Source organism: Lonchura striata, chromosome 3, assembly GCF_050655825.1.
Source record: "Lonchura striata isolate lonStrDom1 chromosome 3, ASM5065582v1, whole genome shotgun sequence".
Taxonomy (NCBI): Eukaryota; Metazoa; Chordata; class Aves; order Passeriformes; family Estrildidae; genus Lonchura; species Lonchura striata.
Genome location: NC_140705.1, coordinates 50,003,027 through 50,020,355, shown reverse-complemented (window position 1 = coordinate 50,020,355; position 17,329 = coordinate 50,003,027). Strand labels below are relative to the sequence as shown.

Below are 17,329 nucleotides of genomic sequence, written 5' to 3'. Positions count from 1 at the left end.
AAGATAATATGAGATTCTCTTTCTGTTTACACTGAATATATTCTCAGTAAAGCTATTAAAATTTAATTTAAGTTAGGAATGGTGTTAGGAATGCAAAAGTGCAATGCATGTTTTGAGTTGTTCCCCCATAAAAATATGAATAAATATGCAGGAATGTAAATAGCTTTACTTTCCCACATATTGTCATTTAGTTAGGTGATGTAGTTCCATATTTTGTTTGTTGCCTCTAATTTTTTAATGGGTTTTTATTTCTTGCAGTTTTGGCAGAATTAATAGAAAAGTTCGTGTCATATCTTTCTGAATGCAGAACAGATTGTTATTTCAGCATGGGAAGCTATAAAGGTCAGTCTCCTAATAATTTCTATGCAGGTTCTTAATATTTAAATTGCCTTTCTTTTAAATATATGTGTATCATTTTGGGGGTTGTTTAAAATGTTCTGTAATGTCTCAGAAACTCATTACTTCACTGGTGGGAAATATCTCACTTTGGAGAAGAAAATTTTGTGCTCGAATGAACAGAACAGATAATTATTAGTGATGGGTTTTCATATTTCTGTGTGTATAATGGAAAGATGAAGATGCAGAACAGGTGAAGGTGTGATTCAGAGTATTTGTTGACACCTATTATACATGATTTTCAAAGCTGGTGGCATAAATATTTAAGATGGTATAAGCAATCTGGCTCACCTTTTGAAAGCCCCACAAAGGTATACACTTTATATTGTATTAAGGGATATGTATTAAAGAACTGCTATTGTTGCCAGATAAATCTGAATGTTGGTTTTGTACGGATGTCATGCTTACAGCCAAGAATAAAGGATGAATGATAAAGTTGATTTATTCTGAGTGTAAAGTAATGTGTTTTAATACTTTGAAGCACTGGTAAAATTAGAAGATTTAGAACCAATGTTAATATCTGCTGGAAAATGCACTTTAATTCTTCACTGTTTGTCCACAACTCTTCTCTCAGGTGTAGTTCAGCCATTTAGAGTACTTATTCTATTCTATTATTCTATTACTAGCTGTGGAGAATCAAGCCTGCTTTGGGGAGAGTCTGTTATTTATACTGACATTTTATTCTCCTATCCATAGGATGCAAATATAGTATCCTTGGAGACTTGGGGCCTGCCTTTGAAGTTTCAAAGCATAAAACCCATTTAGAAATTTTAGAAGCTGGTTTTTTTTATATTTAATGGCTTTTACCTTCCAAAAGCTTGATAACAGGATACCCTTAATTTCATTTGAGAATCTGTCTCTTTGCTTTATGAAGAGAGCTGTTGATGGGGCGGTTATTTCATCCCATCATTTTATTTCACCCCACAATTTTATTTTTTCTTAAAAGAAACAGAAAAAGATATGTTTTTGTCTTGTCCTGTATTATTTTTCAAGTTCTCATGAGGCATAATGAGCAATAAAATAATTCTATGGACTCACAAGGCTTGCTAATTAATTATTTCTGAGACTTCCTAATTCAGATTGCAATTTTGGTTGTTCCTTTAAAAGCTAAAAATGCAAAATAGCTAGAGGAAGAACAAACATCTGACTGTGCATCCTCCGAATAGATGCCTTGCCCAGCAAAGACAGCAATCCTGCTCTTCCTTCATTATGATAGCTAAGTGCTTCCATCCAATGTGAAAGATCTCTAAAGACAAGCAGTAGGCCTTACTCCAGTCACTCAGTCATCAAATACATTACTTTTAATCCATTCCTTTCAACCTTCTAGTCAAAGTTGGGTGCCGCGCTCCCGCCCCAGATCCCTTTTCTCTCAGCCCTGGCTAGCTCTTGTGGGGCGAGGGTGGGCGATGGAGGCACCCTCCACCGCTCCCAGCTGGGGTTTGGAGAGTGCCTTTGTGGGTTCCGGGCAGCGCTAGCAAGCCTCGCGGTGGTAAATGAAGAGCGGATCCTGCTGGGGGCTAAGTCCGAGTTTATTGTAGCCCAACGGGGCCAAATATCCTAGAACGATGCCAGCCAACAGGAACAAGCACAAGGTGCTTGCACTGGCTTATAAACTGTAAGGGAGGGGTATCCAACGACCAATGGGGATAGGGATAGGGGGTGGCTCTGGGATGGGGTGATACAGCGTGGTCCAATGGGGGAAGGATATGGGGGGAGCCCCAGGTCCTTGCCCAATCACCCAGTGCCCAAGGTGGAAGCTTCTGGATGGATGGGAAGGAACACCGAGTGATAGACAAGGCACCAGGGAGGGGTAAAACGCCTCTTTCAGGGTGATGGATAGATACTGGAAAGGCGGGAAGGGAGGACAAGGCGGGAAAACTGGGGATAAACCAAGTTGTACATGGGGGTACAAAGGAATAAACCAATACATAATGCAGGGATAATAAAACATACAAATAACGCAACTCCACAGTTGGGATTTAAAATACATTCAGGAAGGTTGAACCTAGATCTTTTATTTAATTGATTTCACTATGAACCACTGATTCGATGAAGGTGACATGAACACTGCATTATTTGTCTAAAATTTAATGTCAACTTTGAAGAAAACCAAGTTTGAAACTCCTATGACAATTGCATATATTCAATTAATGATCTAGAATGAAAAAGCCAAAAGAATAGATGCAGAAACAAAGACAACATAGTGAAAACCTCAGTTCTTGGTTTTTGTGAGCCTTAAAGATTTTCTTCTAATGATAAACCAACTCTGTCTAATATTTATTTTTGTATTTTCTGAATGAGGGGTTCTTTTGGGTCTTACACAGGCTCTGTTGGACATTAATTCTGGATAAGTTTGCCTGTTCAGTTATCAAATAAAGGCTCCAACATTTTAACAGGTTATCTAATGAACAGTTTTCATGTGCAAATGCTTCTGATATTCCATGTGCTTTAATGAAGAAAAGCTTGGAAATTAGATAATAAGAAGTCTTCTCAAAGATAGTCAGAAATCTGGTGGTAAGAGGTAGGCAGAGGACCGAGTTCTTTCCCTGTCAGCAGCAACATTATCACAGACTTCTTCTGTGAAGAGTTCTTCAGCTTAGGAAAGAGTGATGCTCAGGCAAACAACATGTTTCATCAAAGGTTTCCTTTAACTTTTATAGGAAAATAGTTATTCGAACTTCATAGCACCTTTTTCAAATGGGTATAGCAATAAGGGTTAGCCAGGGAAGTTAGTTTAGGCCAATAAATCTATGTTGCTTGACATGAAACAAAAGTCTGGCTCTAAAAACTGAATCTGTGATCATATTCTAATTCTATTCTGAAACAGTAAAAGGGCATGATTTTAAGAATTGGTTATATAGCTAAAATTATGTTAATTTTGTATTTTTTTTATATCATAAAATAAACAGGATGGCCTTCCTATGAAGGGAGGGTAATGCACATTGAGAATCCAGAATGAATTGTTTCCTATGTTTGTACCAAAGGGATAACAAATTACACTCAAATCTTTATCAGACCTTATTTGTTTAAAATTAGATTTCTCACTGATTGAATAACAATTGGCCAGATTTCTTTTAATTTCCCAAGGTTTTCTGGTGGTCTTTTTGAAGCATTGCAATTTCTTCAAGGGGAATTATTGAATGCCATGTTATTTCACAGTGTGTTTTTCATATACTCCTGTAAGAGCCATCTAACCTAAATCCTAAAACTAGTTGCAGTAGAGACATTTTTCTGTATTAGGTAAAGCTAATGAGCTGTTAGAAGGAAACATCTTTCTAGTTCCACATCTAAGTAAGCCAATACGAATTTGGCAATTGTATGTATGTATCCACCTTCTCTTAAATAAATTTTGGTCTGAGGAATTGAAAGCCAATTTCTAATAGTTGTTTCATTTCAATGAAGAAAAGTCACATTTTTCATGAAGGTGGATTCAGCAGAGCACATAGATATTCAGTATTTATCATGTTTCCTAAAATTAGAATTTGATTATCTTAAAAAACTGACAGCCTTGTAAACCTGTAGCTAGTTGTAATTAGAATAACACAGTCATCCATCTGCCATGAAACCCCTCAGGATTCCAATCTCCTATAAAATTTGCAAATATGGAAAAATTAAATTAGATTGGGTTGTTACCATTCTCAAGATAAGAGAGAAGGAAAAAATATCTGATAAAACACTATGCAGTTGCAATGTTCAATTATAAACAGTAACACAAATCCTACATGAAGTTTACTTTCTGCTAACAGCAATGATGCTGCTGTTATGTTTATTCAGATGATTGAATATGTGAATATGTTTTGTCTGTTCCCCTTTCCTAGAATTAATAATTTCTAGTTTGATTTTATTTTTTCTTTCTCCTTTATAAACCCTAAAATACTGACAACCAAATCATTGGTGTCTAGCTGTAATAGGTAGTAAAATGGCAAGAAACTGAAATTTACTGTAGTAGTAAAATACAATGCATTATATATTAGGGATACGAAGTTCCTAAAATAGCCTCTTGCTCTTTCTGTTAGCAAATTCCAGTTCAGTATAACAGAAACACTTTGTGAAAATGTCATCATTTTTAAAAGGTTTCAACAAACCCATTTATCAGAGAAATATGAAGTCATCTAATGTATTGATATCTCTGCTTCTTAATTGATCCCCATGATATGTTGCAGACTCCCCAGACTTGGGAGTGCCGCAATGTTTTGTGATCTGCAGGTTGTTTGGTTTTTTTTGGGAGCTCTGCTTTTCCAGGTGACCTTGCAGTCAAATCCTCTGTTTCCACTGGACTTTGTCTCTGAAACAGCTCTGCCCTATATTGCCAAAGGGACAGAACCTCAGGGATTTCAGGTCTTGGCCATAAAACTCAAATGTCATGGTGTGTTCCTTCTCCTAGATGAGCCTAAGTTCTCTGACTGAACAAAATCTTACAGGAGCTTTTTGCCATTTAATGAGATCTTAATCTTTGAAGGGTCAGGTGGGTCAGGTAACAAACTAAGAAATTTTAAATACACCAGTAGGAAGGTATCAGTATAGAGTTGTTCAGAAGGAGCAGCAAATGCAAAATGCAGGATTACAACCTGAAATTGGGCTGAAAGGGAAGGAGAAGCAAGGAAATTTTTCCATTCTTTCTGCATCATTTAATAAATTCACTTCTTCAAACTGTGCACCATTTTGAGGATGATGTTATCAAAAAGCATTTTACCCATTGCCAATTTAGGTAACTGGACAGAAAATGTGGTTCATTCTTAAGCTATTGCCAGAAACAGCTTGAGTGTTTGTGATGATCATTATATAACTAAATTCTAGATATTAATATTTTTGCCATATATTGTTATGACAAGAGTACTGATGACATAACAGGTACTTTCGATAGTGTAGAATTGCACATGAGATTACCTCTGAGAAGCCAGCAACATTCTCCAGTAATCACTCTTGGATCTTGTTTACATTGTCTCCATTCCCAGTTCAAATCCAACAAAAGTGATGCTTTTCTTTGGAAAAAGATTATTTGTGAAGAAACAGTAGCAAAATGGTGGAACAGATTATGGAGAAAAACTCGTAAATTTTGCTCTGCCACAAGTCCAAATAATGTTTAAAATAGAAAACTTTCATAAGAACATCACAATGAGAAAGGATAGTTACTGACAAAGCATAAAAATTAATATTGTCTGCTTGAGTATCTGTCAATGGAGAGGGTCAGTGTTTAGATACCTGTTGCAGAGTAAGTGAAATCCTGCTGGTTTCTTAATAGAAATAATAAATCATAGGATAAAAAATATGAGTTCCATAATTTCAGTTTGTATGGACAAAGCCATGGACTAGAAATCTGATCGCAAATATACCTATATATTTCTAAGTATTTTAAAGCAGTTTTGGAATTACACAAGTGGTTCTGGCTATCAAGGTATTTTCAGCTGTTTGCAGAACCTTTACTTAAATATTTTCTTTGAGTCAAAAGTCTTTTTCATCCATCACAAGAAACCTAATTTTTCTTATTGTCACTAAAGTTAAAATTTAGCATCCATTAGTATATTCCAAAGATTATTTATATAGACATAAAACCATTTGGCCTGGGCACCAGGAAGTGAAAGAGCTTAACCAATAATGTGAGTAACAGCTTTAGTAATATTTTTTACTTAAGACAAAAGGGAAGCCAGTGTTGTCTTTGCCATAAAAGCACTTTAAACAGGGAAATAATTAAATTGTATCTAAATACCATACAAGTTACATGACATATACCGTAAAGCTGTTTCAGCTTGGTCTCCTGTCATTTCAGTATGAATGAGATGTAGCCCACTTTCTGACTTAAACACATAAAAGCTTTGTCATGGTAAGAGGAAAAATTAATAAGAAAGCAATTTTTCCTATAAATTGTAAACTTAATTGAAGTGTAGGCTGATCAGAAAGAATGCCACAGAACTATGCATGGCAGTTAACTTATGCTGGAGTGCGTATAGCTATAGACTGAGTTCAGTAATTTAAAAAATCATGCCTCATGGGAGTCTCTTTTTGTGCTCCTGAATGCTACATAGCATTTTGAAAAGTGCTGCCCATTGGGGTGATTTCTAAGAATTTTCTTAAATTGTTAACTAGCTCCTAGAGAATTCCAATATCCTTCAAGTCACTAGTTTAGTTTTGGCTTCTGTTTAACAGTGTTTTTCAGTTTAAAAAAAAAATTGTGAAATGTCTGTTCAACATAGATTTTTTTTTTCTTTAAGATAAATAAAAAGGAAGCTGCCAAAATATATTGTTCATTCCATTTAGTAATAGCCAGAGTGCTGTATCATATTATTAATTCACAGTTCAGAGAGGTGATCTGGCCTTTGACAATGAATGGCATTCTTATTTAGAGAACTGACTTTTCTCCATGCCTTTTTGTTATGAAACCTTTTGTGTTTCAAGACAGTTATATCAGGTGTATTGAAAAATATTTGTCAACGAAATTTAGTATAAAATTAACTCACTGCATTAAATCAGATGTATGGGCATCATCACAATAGTACAGTCACAAGCAGCAAGTTTTTTGTCCATGGATTGCAAGATACAGTATTTAAATATTCCACTTGTTTTTCATAGCATTTTTCTAAGTTTAAGGGAGCATTTAAGGTTTCTAGGTCCAGTTTTTAATCAGTGGAAAGTAGTCCTTTTTGTATTCTAAATTATTTTATAGTGTTCCTAGGCCTAGTCTTCCCAGTTTGTTAAGTAATAAACAAAAGGGAAAATAAAAACTTTTGACCGAGCACAAAGAAGCACAATTTTTGGATTAGCAGGATACTGAGCTGTGATTATGTTGAATACAGTGGTGTCTGAAAGCAAAAGGTTTTGCCTTGATAAGGTACTGTGTGATAGAGAATTATTATTCAGTCCAGACTTCAAGTTAATTTTATCTTCCTTCAAAATACAGAGAAAAATATCAGGAGGAAATGTGGTGAGGAAAAAAAAGCCCTTTCCAGCCACTAGGAAATTGTTACAACAGAGAAGAAAAGTCAATGAAAATCAGTGAAGTCATTTGTGTTCTTTTATTGTTAATGGACAATGAGCCTTCAGTACTTGCAGTAAACTGTTACAGAGTGGACACTGGGCTCACACAGGGGGCTGTGATACAGCTTTTTTAGTTACACCCTTGCTGGAGTGGGATTCCTGCACTGCCACCCACAAGAGGATCCACCTCAAAATGGAAGCAGGACTGCACTGGAGCTTAGAGGTCATTGCTTTACTTTCCCTCTGCTGCCATTAAACATGGTGGTGTTAGGACTGAATTAGTCATTAGCCACAGCCAACTCATTTAAATTCCCCCTATTATCTAGGATGGATGTATGCCTCTTGCCTTCCCACTTGTACACACAAACTTGAAAATATATTGACTTAGTATGGCAATTGCAGCCTGAGTAAACAGGTAACTTGGAACAGGAGCTGTAAAAAGTTGTGAAAAAAAAAGTCTGTCGGGTTTTAAATGAAATGCCCTGTGAACTTATATGTATACTTCCAAAGATTGCACTGCTGGTATGCTGTGCAAAAGATATTTGAACTCCTGTTGTTTGGCTTGCAGAAAACCTCTCTGATGTGCATTTAGTGTTTCAGTCCCATCAGATTATTGAATCAGATAATTTTACTCAAAGAGCAGTTGATATTTATTATGTATAAATATATTGTCAAAGGTACAAGGTTAACTTCTCACAACCCTAACACTTAAATTACTGTTCTCTGTGAAAGTTACAAAACACAGTGGGATTTTATTCTTGCCATACATCTCATATGATATGAGCAGATGGAATCTTATTTTTGGTTTTTTGAGGGATTTTTGTGTTTTCTTTTGTTTTGTTTGTTTATTTTTTGTTTTCCCTTTGAGTCCTTTCCTCCCTGAACTTGTAACTATTTAATCTTTAAACCTTAGTTTCTGTTTGTTTGCTAGGAACAAAGAGCGTTTACCTACATGAATAGCCAGGGAATCCTTCACTTTGATTTCTCTGTCTGAGGATATAGAAAAAAATACATAAATTACTGTGTGATCTGCTTAATTATATTTTTACATCTATCATTTACATGAATATACTTTAACTTCTGCTGCCATATCTATTATTTACATTTTTAATAAATGTTGTCAGTTAATAAGGATTTTAATTTGTTTCATTTCTTGCTGTTTTTAAGTAGAACTTTCAAAGAAGTATATTCAAGGTTTATTCCTTCAGCTTTGTAACTCATAATATTATTAGACTGCAATTTTTATCTCAGGTATAGTTATCTTACATGATAACATATGTCTGATCGGGAAAATGCCCATTTAAAATTTAATTTAGAATTTAAAATTTTCAGGAAATGCTAAAACAGTGGTTGCTTTAAATCCTTATTTATTAATTTTTTCTAGCTTGGATTTTTAATTTAAACAGCTGCAGAAAATAGGGTATATTTTACTGTATGAAAAAATGCATGTAAATATGGAATTTAAATAATCTATTAAATCTATCAGTTTTAAAGTTCTCTGTGATTGATACCAGAATAGAATTTTTGTTAATAAAGTTGGAATTACAGCTAGGAAATTTTAAGACCTCTGTAATGGAAGAAAGTGGATCAGAATAGGTTGTCTTCTGTGATTTCTAGGCCAGAAAGGATAAAGTTCTACTAAGATATGGGGCTGAAAAATATGTTACTTGCTGGAAATCTAATGGTAACTATACCAACCATGAAGATTTTCTTATAAAGATGGTGATTTTCATTTTAAAAAAAAGTTTGTGAAGAATGTGGATTCTTTATGAATACTTTCCAAACACTACCAAAATAATTTTGAATAGAAGACAGTTTTACAGAATTGGTGTTCATACACAGAAAGAGCTTTACATTAGTATTCAGTTCAAATCATATTTCTTATAATAGTTTATTTAATTTATTTTCTTTTGTTTTAGCCATGGATGTAGATGTTAAGAAAGAAAACCTTTCATCTGTGCAGCAGCTTGGTGTTGAAATGACAGTCAGGTACATGGTATTAAAATATTTCTCTAGAGTATTTCTAGGATTTGTTTGATTTTCACAGAATAACTTTAATAATACTTAATCCATCAACTCATTGCTTTATAGCATTTAAATCTAAGATAAACTTTAGGAAAATGAATTCTAACTGGAATTGGAAAAGGTATTAGTACATAATTAAATTATCTTTACAGTTGATGTATGTTATTATCCTCTGTTTTTGTAAAGACTAACTGTAACGTGCTAGTAAGATTTACCATAAAATTGCATTATCCTGAATTATGTGCCTTTTTTTCCCTTCACATTACTTTGTTATATGATTCTGTTTAGCTAAGCTTAGTTATATGCCATTTAAACATTTTATTTGGCTGGTAATTTGCAGAGCTGTGATGAAGGAGAAGCTTAGATATCTGTACTTGCACGATTGCTATCTTTAGCATTTATGTTTGAATTCTGATTATAATAATTACACGTACAATAATTATATTGAAATATAAATATTGTATGTGAAGAAACTGAGTCATGTGTGTTAGAATACTCGCTTTCCCCCACCACCATCTCTAAAACTGAACTAAAGGGAATTTGGGTGAGGATTTGTAACAATGAGCAGCAGATGTTTGCTGTGTACCCTTTCTAGGAAGAGCACAGAAGGTTTTATTTGATTATTTATGTGTATATCTGCAGCATCATTTTAGTGATGAACAACTTTATGACAGCTTAACTAAAGAGGGTTTTTTTTAACTTCTTGAAACAGATATGGAAAATACTTAAACTTGCTAAAAGAAGATGCTGAAAATGGGTTGTGTTTCGTGTTAGTGAATTGTGAGGAGTTTCTGAAACAACAGCAAAGAACTGTGGTGTCTTCACTTTGTATCCTTTCCTGATGGTATAAGTTATATAGTCTAAAAATTTCGTGGAATTTGAAATCCTAGTTTGGACTTTCAATAGAGGTGTAGGTGTGTTATATTTATGGAAAGAAAAAAAAAATTAAAAGAGCACTTTTATTTTGTAATTTTATTAAGTTAAACACATTCCCAATGCACTTAAGAAAATGCTGACCCTTTTGTTCCCATACTTTGTTAGAAGTGCAAATCTCTTTCACTTTTCATTCTCATTACTCACATTTCTCATTCATCAACTATTTTGGAGTGGGATCACATGTTTTTGATTGTGATAAAGAGCCTGCAGCAATGCACCTTTGAACATTAATGAGTATGTGTGGTACTCCCACAATACCAACACTGTTAATGATACTGCCCATGTAGTGGTAAGTGTGATAAGTAGTAGTCAGATCAATAGAAGTGGTTAGACTTTTGGTTATTTTGGATCTACTGTGGAACTTCCTGTAAAAAAAAAATAAATAAAACAGATAACAGCTTTTCAACCAGCTTTGCTATATTATTCTCTGTTTTGCATACCACTATTAAATTTGCATAGCACTATTAAAATATACTTCAGGTGTATATCAGAATATGCTGAATCTCATTTTTAAGGCTTTTCTTTTACTTTTTTTTAAATATAATTTTAACTCCTGTTTTATTCCTCCACTATTCTCTTTTCTTGCACTTTACAAACACACTCACTTTGGTGCAGATTTTTTTGCATTTACTTGCTTTTTGTTTACTTTTACTGATTTAGCTTGACTATGTATTGACTAAAAAAAATAGTATAAGGGGAAAACAGCTTAAACTGTTTCTCTTAATTCAGTTTGAGAGCCAACTGTGCCTCGATGCTGCCCTCAGTGCAGCTCTGTTCCCCTTGGCCATGTCGAACAACCCCAACTCCTGGCTCTGTGTTTGTGGATATCGGAAGGAGGAGAGCTGTGGTTGCTGCAGGAGAGTGAGGAGTAGATCTCTGCCTAAGTTCCTTAACCTCCCTGTTCAGGCTGCTTGCAGGAGCACTATGCTGGTTATGACTGGTTTGCATCTTCCATCTTCCTCATAATGTCAGGAGACAGGGGGAGGACACTGACGTTTCTTCAGCAATTTTCATGTCTTCTTGTTTCAGCATTTCTCTGGCTACCAAGACTGCATTTATCCGTAAGAATTTATAACCTGTTTCATTCTGAAAGGCTCCTTTGAACATTCACAAATGAGACTTTATTAATCTCCTTTGTTTTGTTTTTTCTTAACTTTTTTTTTATTATTTGTTTTTTTTTTCCTAATGCATTATATTTTCCTTAAGCTCCCGTATCTAAATACATGACCCTGAAAAATTCATGGAAAAATGTAGATCTGATATTTGCTCAAATTTTTGTTTGAAAAGAGAGAAGTACCAGGTGGTCTGAAGACAATGTTAATGAATTTTAAAGCTGGCAGTAAAACAAACTTTGTTAGTGGCATTAAATTCTGTGTGAAGGCTGTGATACTGCTGAATGAACTTTTTTTTAATTATCAGATTCCAGTAAGAGAGCAAGTCCATTGATCTGATTTTTTGGGTATTTTTGGTGACAGTTTTGAAATTTGCTTAATACATTTGACTATATTTAGTAAATTTTAAAAATTATTACTGCATAAATACTGTATGATTGACAATTTTAAATTGTCAGTATCTGGACTGAGGTTGTAATATAGGAAGCATAATTTCTATCTTTCATTATGGGAGTTCCCAGCTATTTAAAATTTTGGACATTTATTTAATATATATTTAATATTTTGGACATTGTCATGTTGTGTTTTGAACATAAACTCTAAACTTGTAGTCTCTACCAGAGAACTGTGAGGTACAAGAAACGCAGATTAGATTCTGTGCTTCTTCTGCATGGAGGCTTCTGTAGTAATACCAAGTGATTTGTCTTGTCACTAGAAGGGATGATGGTATCAGTTCATTCAGCACTGAGTCTGGCCTGAGGTTGTTCCAGCATAATGAAATTTGTGCTGAAATTTACTCTATTCTGTGAGTGCACAAAAAACCCAAAAAAACCCACTGGTGCTAAGGATTCAGTACCTGGAACTGGGAATTAATATCCAGAGCCTTCCATAGTGATAAAACCTCTGCTCCTTTTGCTGCACATAATAGAATTTCACTCACACTCTCCACACATGCTGCAAAGATATGTGCACACAAAAAAACAACTCCAAATATCATGGAAGTTCCACTCCACTACTAAATAGAGGAAAAAAAATCAGCAGAAATCAATCTTTTTTCTCTTCTTCAATTTTCCTGTTTAAAATATAACAACAATTTCTCCATCCCTGTTTTGACAATTAAAGCCTGTATACAATAAGGAAATAGACTACTAATGTACAGTAATAATTAGGATATATTTATTAACACTTTTCTTTAGTTACCTACATGTTTTTCTTGATGAAAATACAATCTATTTTGTTTATCCTGTTTTCTGTCTCTAAAATAATCAGAATTACTTATCTTACATATAAAAGTGTGTATGTTTATATATTGTTCTCAGCAAGGCATTAAAAAACAATACATTTCTGTAATCCTGTTCCTGAGTTTCATTGTTGATGATGATGTTGTTGTTGTTAACCAGATGCACCTGCCTGTTACAACAGTGGAATATGGCATCCATCCAGTCTATTTTTGCAGTGCTCACTACGTTGAAATGTTGCTGAAAGCTGAGTTGCCCCTTGTCTGCTCAGCCTTCCACATGTCTGGTTTCACTCCATCCCAGGTAACTGATCAAAGTGTATTAAATTATCATCAACCTATTAACTTAAATCTACAAAATCAAGAACACTGAGGAACTACTGGCCATTTTTTCTAAATGGCACTTGTGTGGTTGTTATAATACTGAGGGTAAGAGGTAAGAACACAGTGACTTAGAGCGTCTGAAAATAGAAAGTGACTAACTCATAGAATAATACCAGTGTATGGGAGCTGATGACCTTTTATTACATGTTCATGCAGAAAAATTGATAAAAATAATAAATACTAAATCCTGAGATTTAGCATTTAAACAAAATACCTTATTCCCTGGAATAATTATCTAAATTTTCCATAGGAGAGAAATGGGTAATTTACCATGGGTTATATACTAGGAAGCAATTCCTGTGATATTAGAGAAAAATTAATTTTATATGAGCTACTGTAATTATTACAATCAGGTAACACACTATTCTTTCATATTAAAGAGGTGTTACAACAGAAGAATATTTATCTGTAACACCAGCTTTCATTTTGCCTACTTAAAACAATTGTTTGATAGTATGGACAGCTATGTATGAACCATTGTTTCTAAAGATTGCAGTCATGATGAAGGCTAAAAAGCCCCAGGCAGTGAGTTAGATTGTCCATGCAAAGGACACCTTGCCAGAGTGAGAAAGTGTATTGCTGTGCCAAGGCAAGGAAAATATTTTTCATCGTATGCCTTCAAAATTCATTTTTTTCCTGCAAGATATACAGCTGAAAAGACTCTTTAATGGGGGCAGATGCCACTGTGGTACAAACATTGCTCAAATTAGTCAGCTTGGTGTTTGGTTTTTGAGGCAAGAAGAATAGCAGATGAAGGAATTTATCTCAGCATAGGAATAAGGTGCTTGTAATAAGGTTCCTATTTTAGGATGAAGAAAATACATGGGGACAGTCACTCCTTCAGCTATTCTTGTGCAAGTTACACTATTTTCTTTTTTTAATTGTGTGCACTCAGTAATACATAGATACTGTTCTAAACTGCTAATAATTTTTTTTTCATTTATTTAACAAGTTACTGAAATGCCTTTCATGGGTGCCACTGTATCTTCTGCATGATTTTGCAGTTCTACTGCAGTATTTAAAACAAACTCTGAACTGTGGAAACAGTTCTGATGTATTTAAGAGATTGTGTGCCTCAGTAAATATCTCAAAACAGATTTACTACCAGACTATGGTTATTGTCATCTAATTGGAATTGTGGTAATTCTGCTGGATATTTTTAAACACTTTAAGGAATGATTAGCAGAAGATTTGTGGTCTAGAACCAAATTAAATGTACATTATACCTCTTAATACATTGTAATTTAGAACAGGGCAAAGGAGTCACTGTGTTCATACTCTCTTCATTAAATGAAAATGTGTTTTAGGGAAGGACCTAGCATTCATTTATAATGCAGAGAACTACTTTAATTGAAAGGAAAGCCCTCATTGAACATGTCTTCATCACTATCATTATCCTTTAAGCCACATTTAAAACAAAATCTTAAAAAAAAATCATTTTTGCTTTCATTGGACTTCAAGTCTCAAACTTAGGAGGTGCTGGAATACACTTGTACAAGTGTGGATTGCATGGATACAGTGTATTATCTTTAGTCAAACTCACTAGGAGTCTATTCAGAGGCTGTGCATTAAAAATTGTGAATCTTGGCTTCTTTTTGTACTTTAGCCCTTTTATTTTCATAGCTGGGGTAATGTTATAGGGAAAAGGTTCTGTAGTATAGAAAAGAGATAAAGCTGATCAATTATGACAGAATGTATAGAATTACTTAATTATATATAATTTCATTCTCATCTAGATCTGTCTGCAATGGATAACTCAATGTTTCTGGAATTACATGGACTGGAGTGAGATCTGTCACTACATTGCCATATGCATTTTACTTGGTCCTGATTATCAAATATATGTATGTATTTCTCTGTTCAGACACCTACAGCAAGACATCCTGAAGCACACAGAAGCCCGAGATCTTCAGGTTTTTCTGAAAGTAAGGGTTTCTTAATTTTTCAACTGTTGAGGAGAAGCAAAGCTCTGATTACTGAGGATATATACTTTATATATATATATATATATATATAATGTATGTATGTGTGTATATATATATATATATATATATATATTTAATCTGAAACTCTTACTGAATTTCACTTAGTCCTTTTAAACAAGTAAAATAATATTTTAATTTTATTTATTCCCTGGCAGGAAGTTGTGTATAGTGTTTTCCAGAAAATAGCTTTCCTGTATTTTTCACTGAGCAATTTCCTTCATGAGCAATGAAAATAGGCACATGAAGTCAGGAGAGCATTTGATTCAGTTCTCTGTATGTGGGCTCAATCTCATTGAACAAGGTGCTCTCCAGAAAAGTGGGTTTGCACAGTTGTTGCTTGCTGAAACTTGTAGAGATGTAGCACAAAGCTGATCAAGCTAGTAGTTTGAAGAAATGCAAATTACTATATAACCAACCTCACAATTTCATATTCTTTCCCAATTATAAACTATGTTTGGGGTTGGGGCTTTTTGCAGGGTAGTGCATATCTGTAGCTGCAGTTGTAAATTTATACATTATCTTACTCTTCTTCACAGGGACATTTTTGTCTTTTTTGCTAGCTTTTTCACCTGTCAAAATTTTTGAGAACTAGATATCTGCATCTTAGTCTGTCCTAAGAATAATAGTTTTCTGACTGGTTTACATCCAACTTACATGTGCTTAAATATGGAAACGTAGCTCAGCACAATCTGCTTCCTTGAAAATATTTGGTACACAGTCTAATGAATGTGTTTTATTGTTTTATTTTCCCTGGTTTTGGAGTAGGTATCTTTAAAGCTGTATCTTGATGGCATTGTTGGATAGAATATGTAAAATATAGAAGAAAGAATTCATACATTGCTACATGCAGTATAATCAGACTAAAGGTTTGGCATGGTACTATTAAATTAATGAGAAAAAAATGTAAATTAATGCAGTACTGGAACATCAGCAATTTACTGAGTAACCACTACTGAAAAAAAAGGAGCATACTTGTACTCCTGCTATTGATAAGTCTTAATTGAAACTCTAGAATGGTTTGAATTGAAAGGAACCTTAAACATCATCTAGTTCCAATCCATCTTCCACTATACCGTTGAACCTGGCCTTGAACACTCCCAGTGTTGAAGAACTTAGTTTCAGCCTCACCATCCTCACAGTAAAGCTCTTCCTCATACCTAATCTAAAACTACCCTCTTTGAGTTTGAAGCTGTTTCCACTTGTCCTATCACTACATGCCATTTAGTTCCAGATATATGTTTGTGTGTGTGTGTATATATATATATATATATATATATATATATATATATATATATATATATATATAATTATATGTTCCACTATAGTCAGCTTTCTTATAGTGCATGAGGAGCAACTTGGAAGGTAAAATTTTACTTTCACTTTGCTTCTGTGTAGAGGAGAAGAAATATAAAGACTATTTTGAGTTCCTGTTCAGATGCCCAAGTGCAGTTTTCCAAGCCTGAGTAAATGTTCTCAGGAGAATTCTACTTAGCAGAGATTCACAATTAATACACCAGAGGTGCAACTTATGTCCACAGAGACTGGCTCCAGAACTTTTTTTGCAGCACATGCTGCCAACAGTGGTAATACTTAGTAGATTATGAGTACACAACAGTACTCATACCTTTTTACACTAAACCATTCTTCAGGATCCTGTGTTCTCTGGGGCATCCTCCTTATCCCTCCAGTATAGTAGCTATGAGAAGGAACATTATCTGTTTGTTTTCTGAGGGCACTTTCTTTTAGTCTGTGTTTTGGAATTCGTAAGAATTAATCACTTTTAGTGGTGCAGAACAGTTTTTTCTGGTTTTATTTAAGCACATTATGAAGATCTTCTTTTGTCTTTGCTTTAAAAAATATTCACATCTCCTGTTTTCTCTTTAGAATCTAGCTGGATATAAAAGCCACACTTATAAACTTGTGCCATGTGCTGGTGTAGAAATCTTCTTTCAAAAGAATACTTTAGTACCTGGCTTTCCCTTCTTAAACCTTACTTTGTTTACCTTAAAAATCTTCAATAAGATATTCTCCAAAAATGAGGTAAACAACATCCCAGTGAAATGAACTTCCCTGATACCAAGTGTGTAATTAGAAAAAAAAAAAAACTGTCTGAAAGCAGATATTGCCAAATCTGTATTTCTAAATAAAACATAATACGATCTATTGTAAACAGCCAGGCTCTGACAATCAGAACAAAATGAGCTATCTTTAGAAGCTTGGAATTCATTAAATTGGAGTTGCACTTTTTTTTCCCTAGCTAATAAATGCTTTCTCTGTGTATC

At 34.2% G+C, this 17,329-nt stretch overlaps 1 protein-coding gene across 13 annotated transcripts in view; it reads left to right on the top strand.

Annotated features, from left to right (window-relative positions):
- Positions 1 to 17,329, top strand: part of TBC1D32 (TBC1 domain family member 32) — a 74,844-nt gene that overhangs the window by 56,815 nt on the left and 700 nt on the right. For 12 of the 13 annotated variants that reach the window (XM_021547178.4, XM_085575090.1, XM_021547177.4 and 9 more), the window contains 6 exons: positions 259 to 342; positions 9,288 to 9,357; positions 10,106 to 10,221; positions 11,236 to 11,390; positions 12,842 to 12,982; positions 14,799 to 14,987. In XM_021547178.4, the coding sequence (XP_021402853.4) occupies positions 259 to 342; positions 9,288 to 9,357; positions 10,106 to 10,221; positions 11,236 to 11,390; positions 12,842 to 12,982; positions 14,799 to 14,987 (755 nt within the window). The remainder of the gene's footprint in view (positions 1 to 258; positions 343 to 9,287; positions 9,358 to 10,105; positions 10,222 to 11,235; positions 11,391 to 12,841; positions 12,983 to 14,798; positions 14,988 to 17,329) is intronic. The other variant, XM_077782252.2, reaches the window with a different exon arrangement.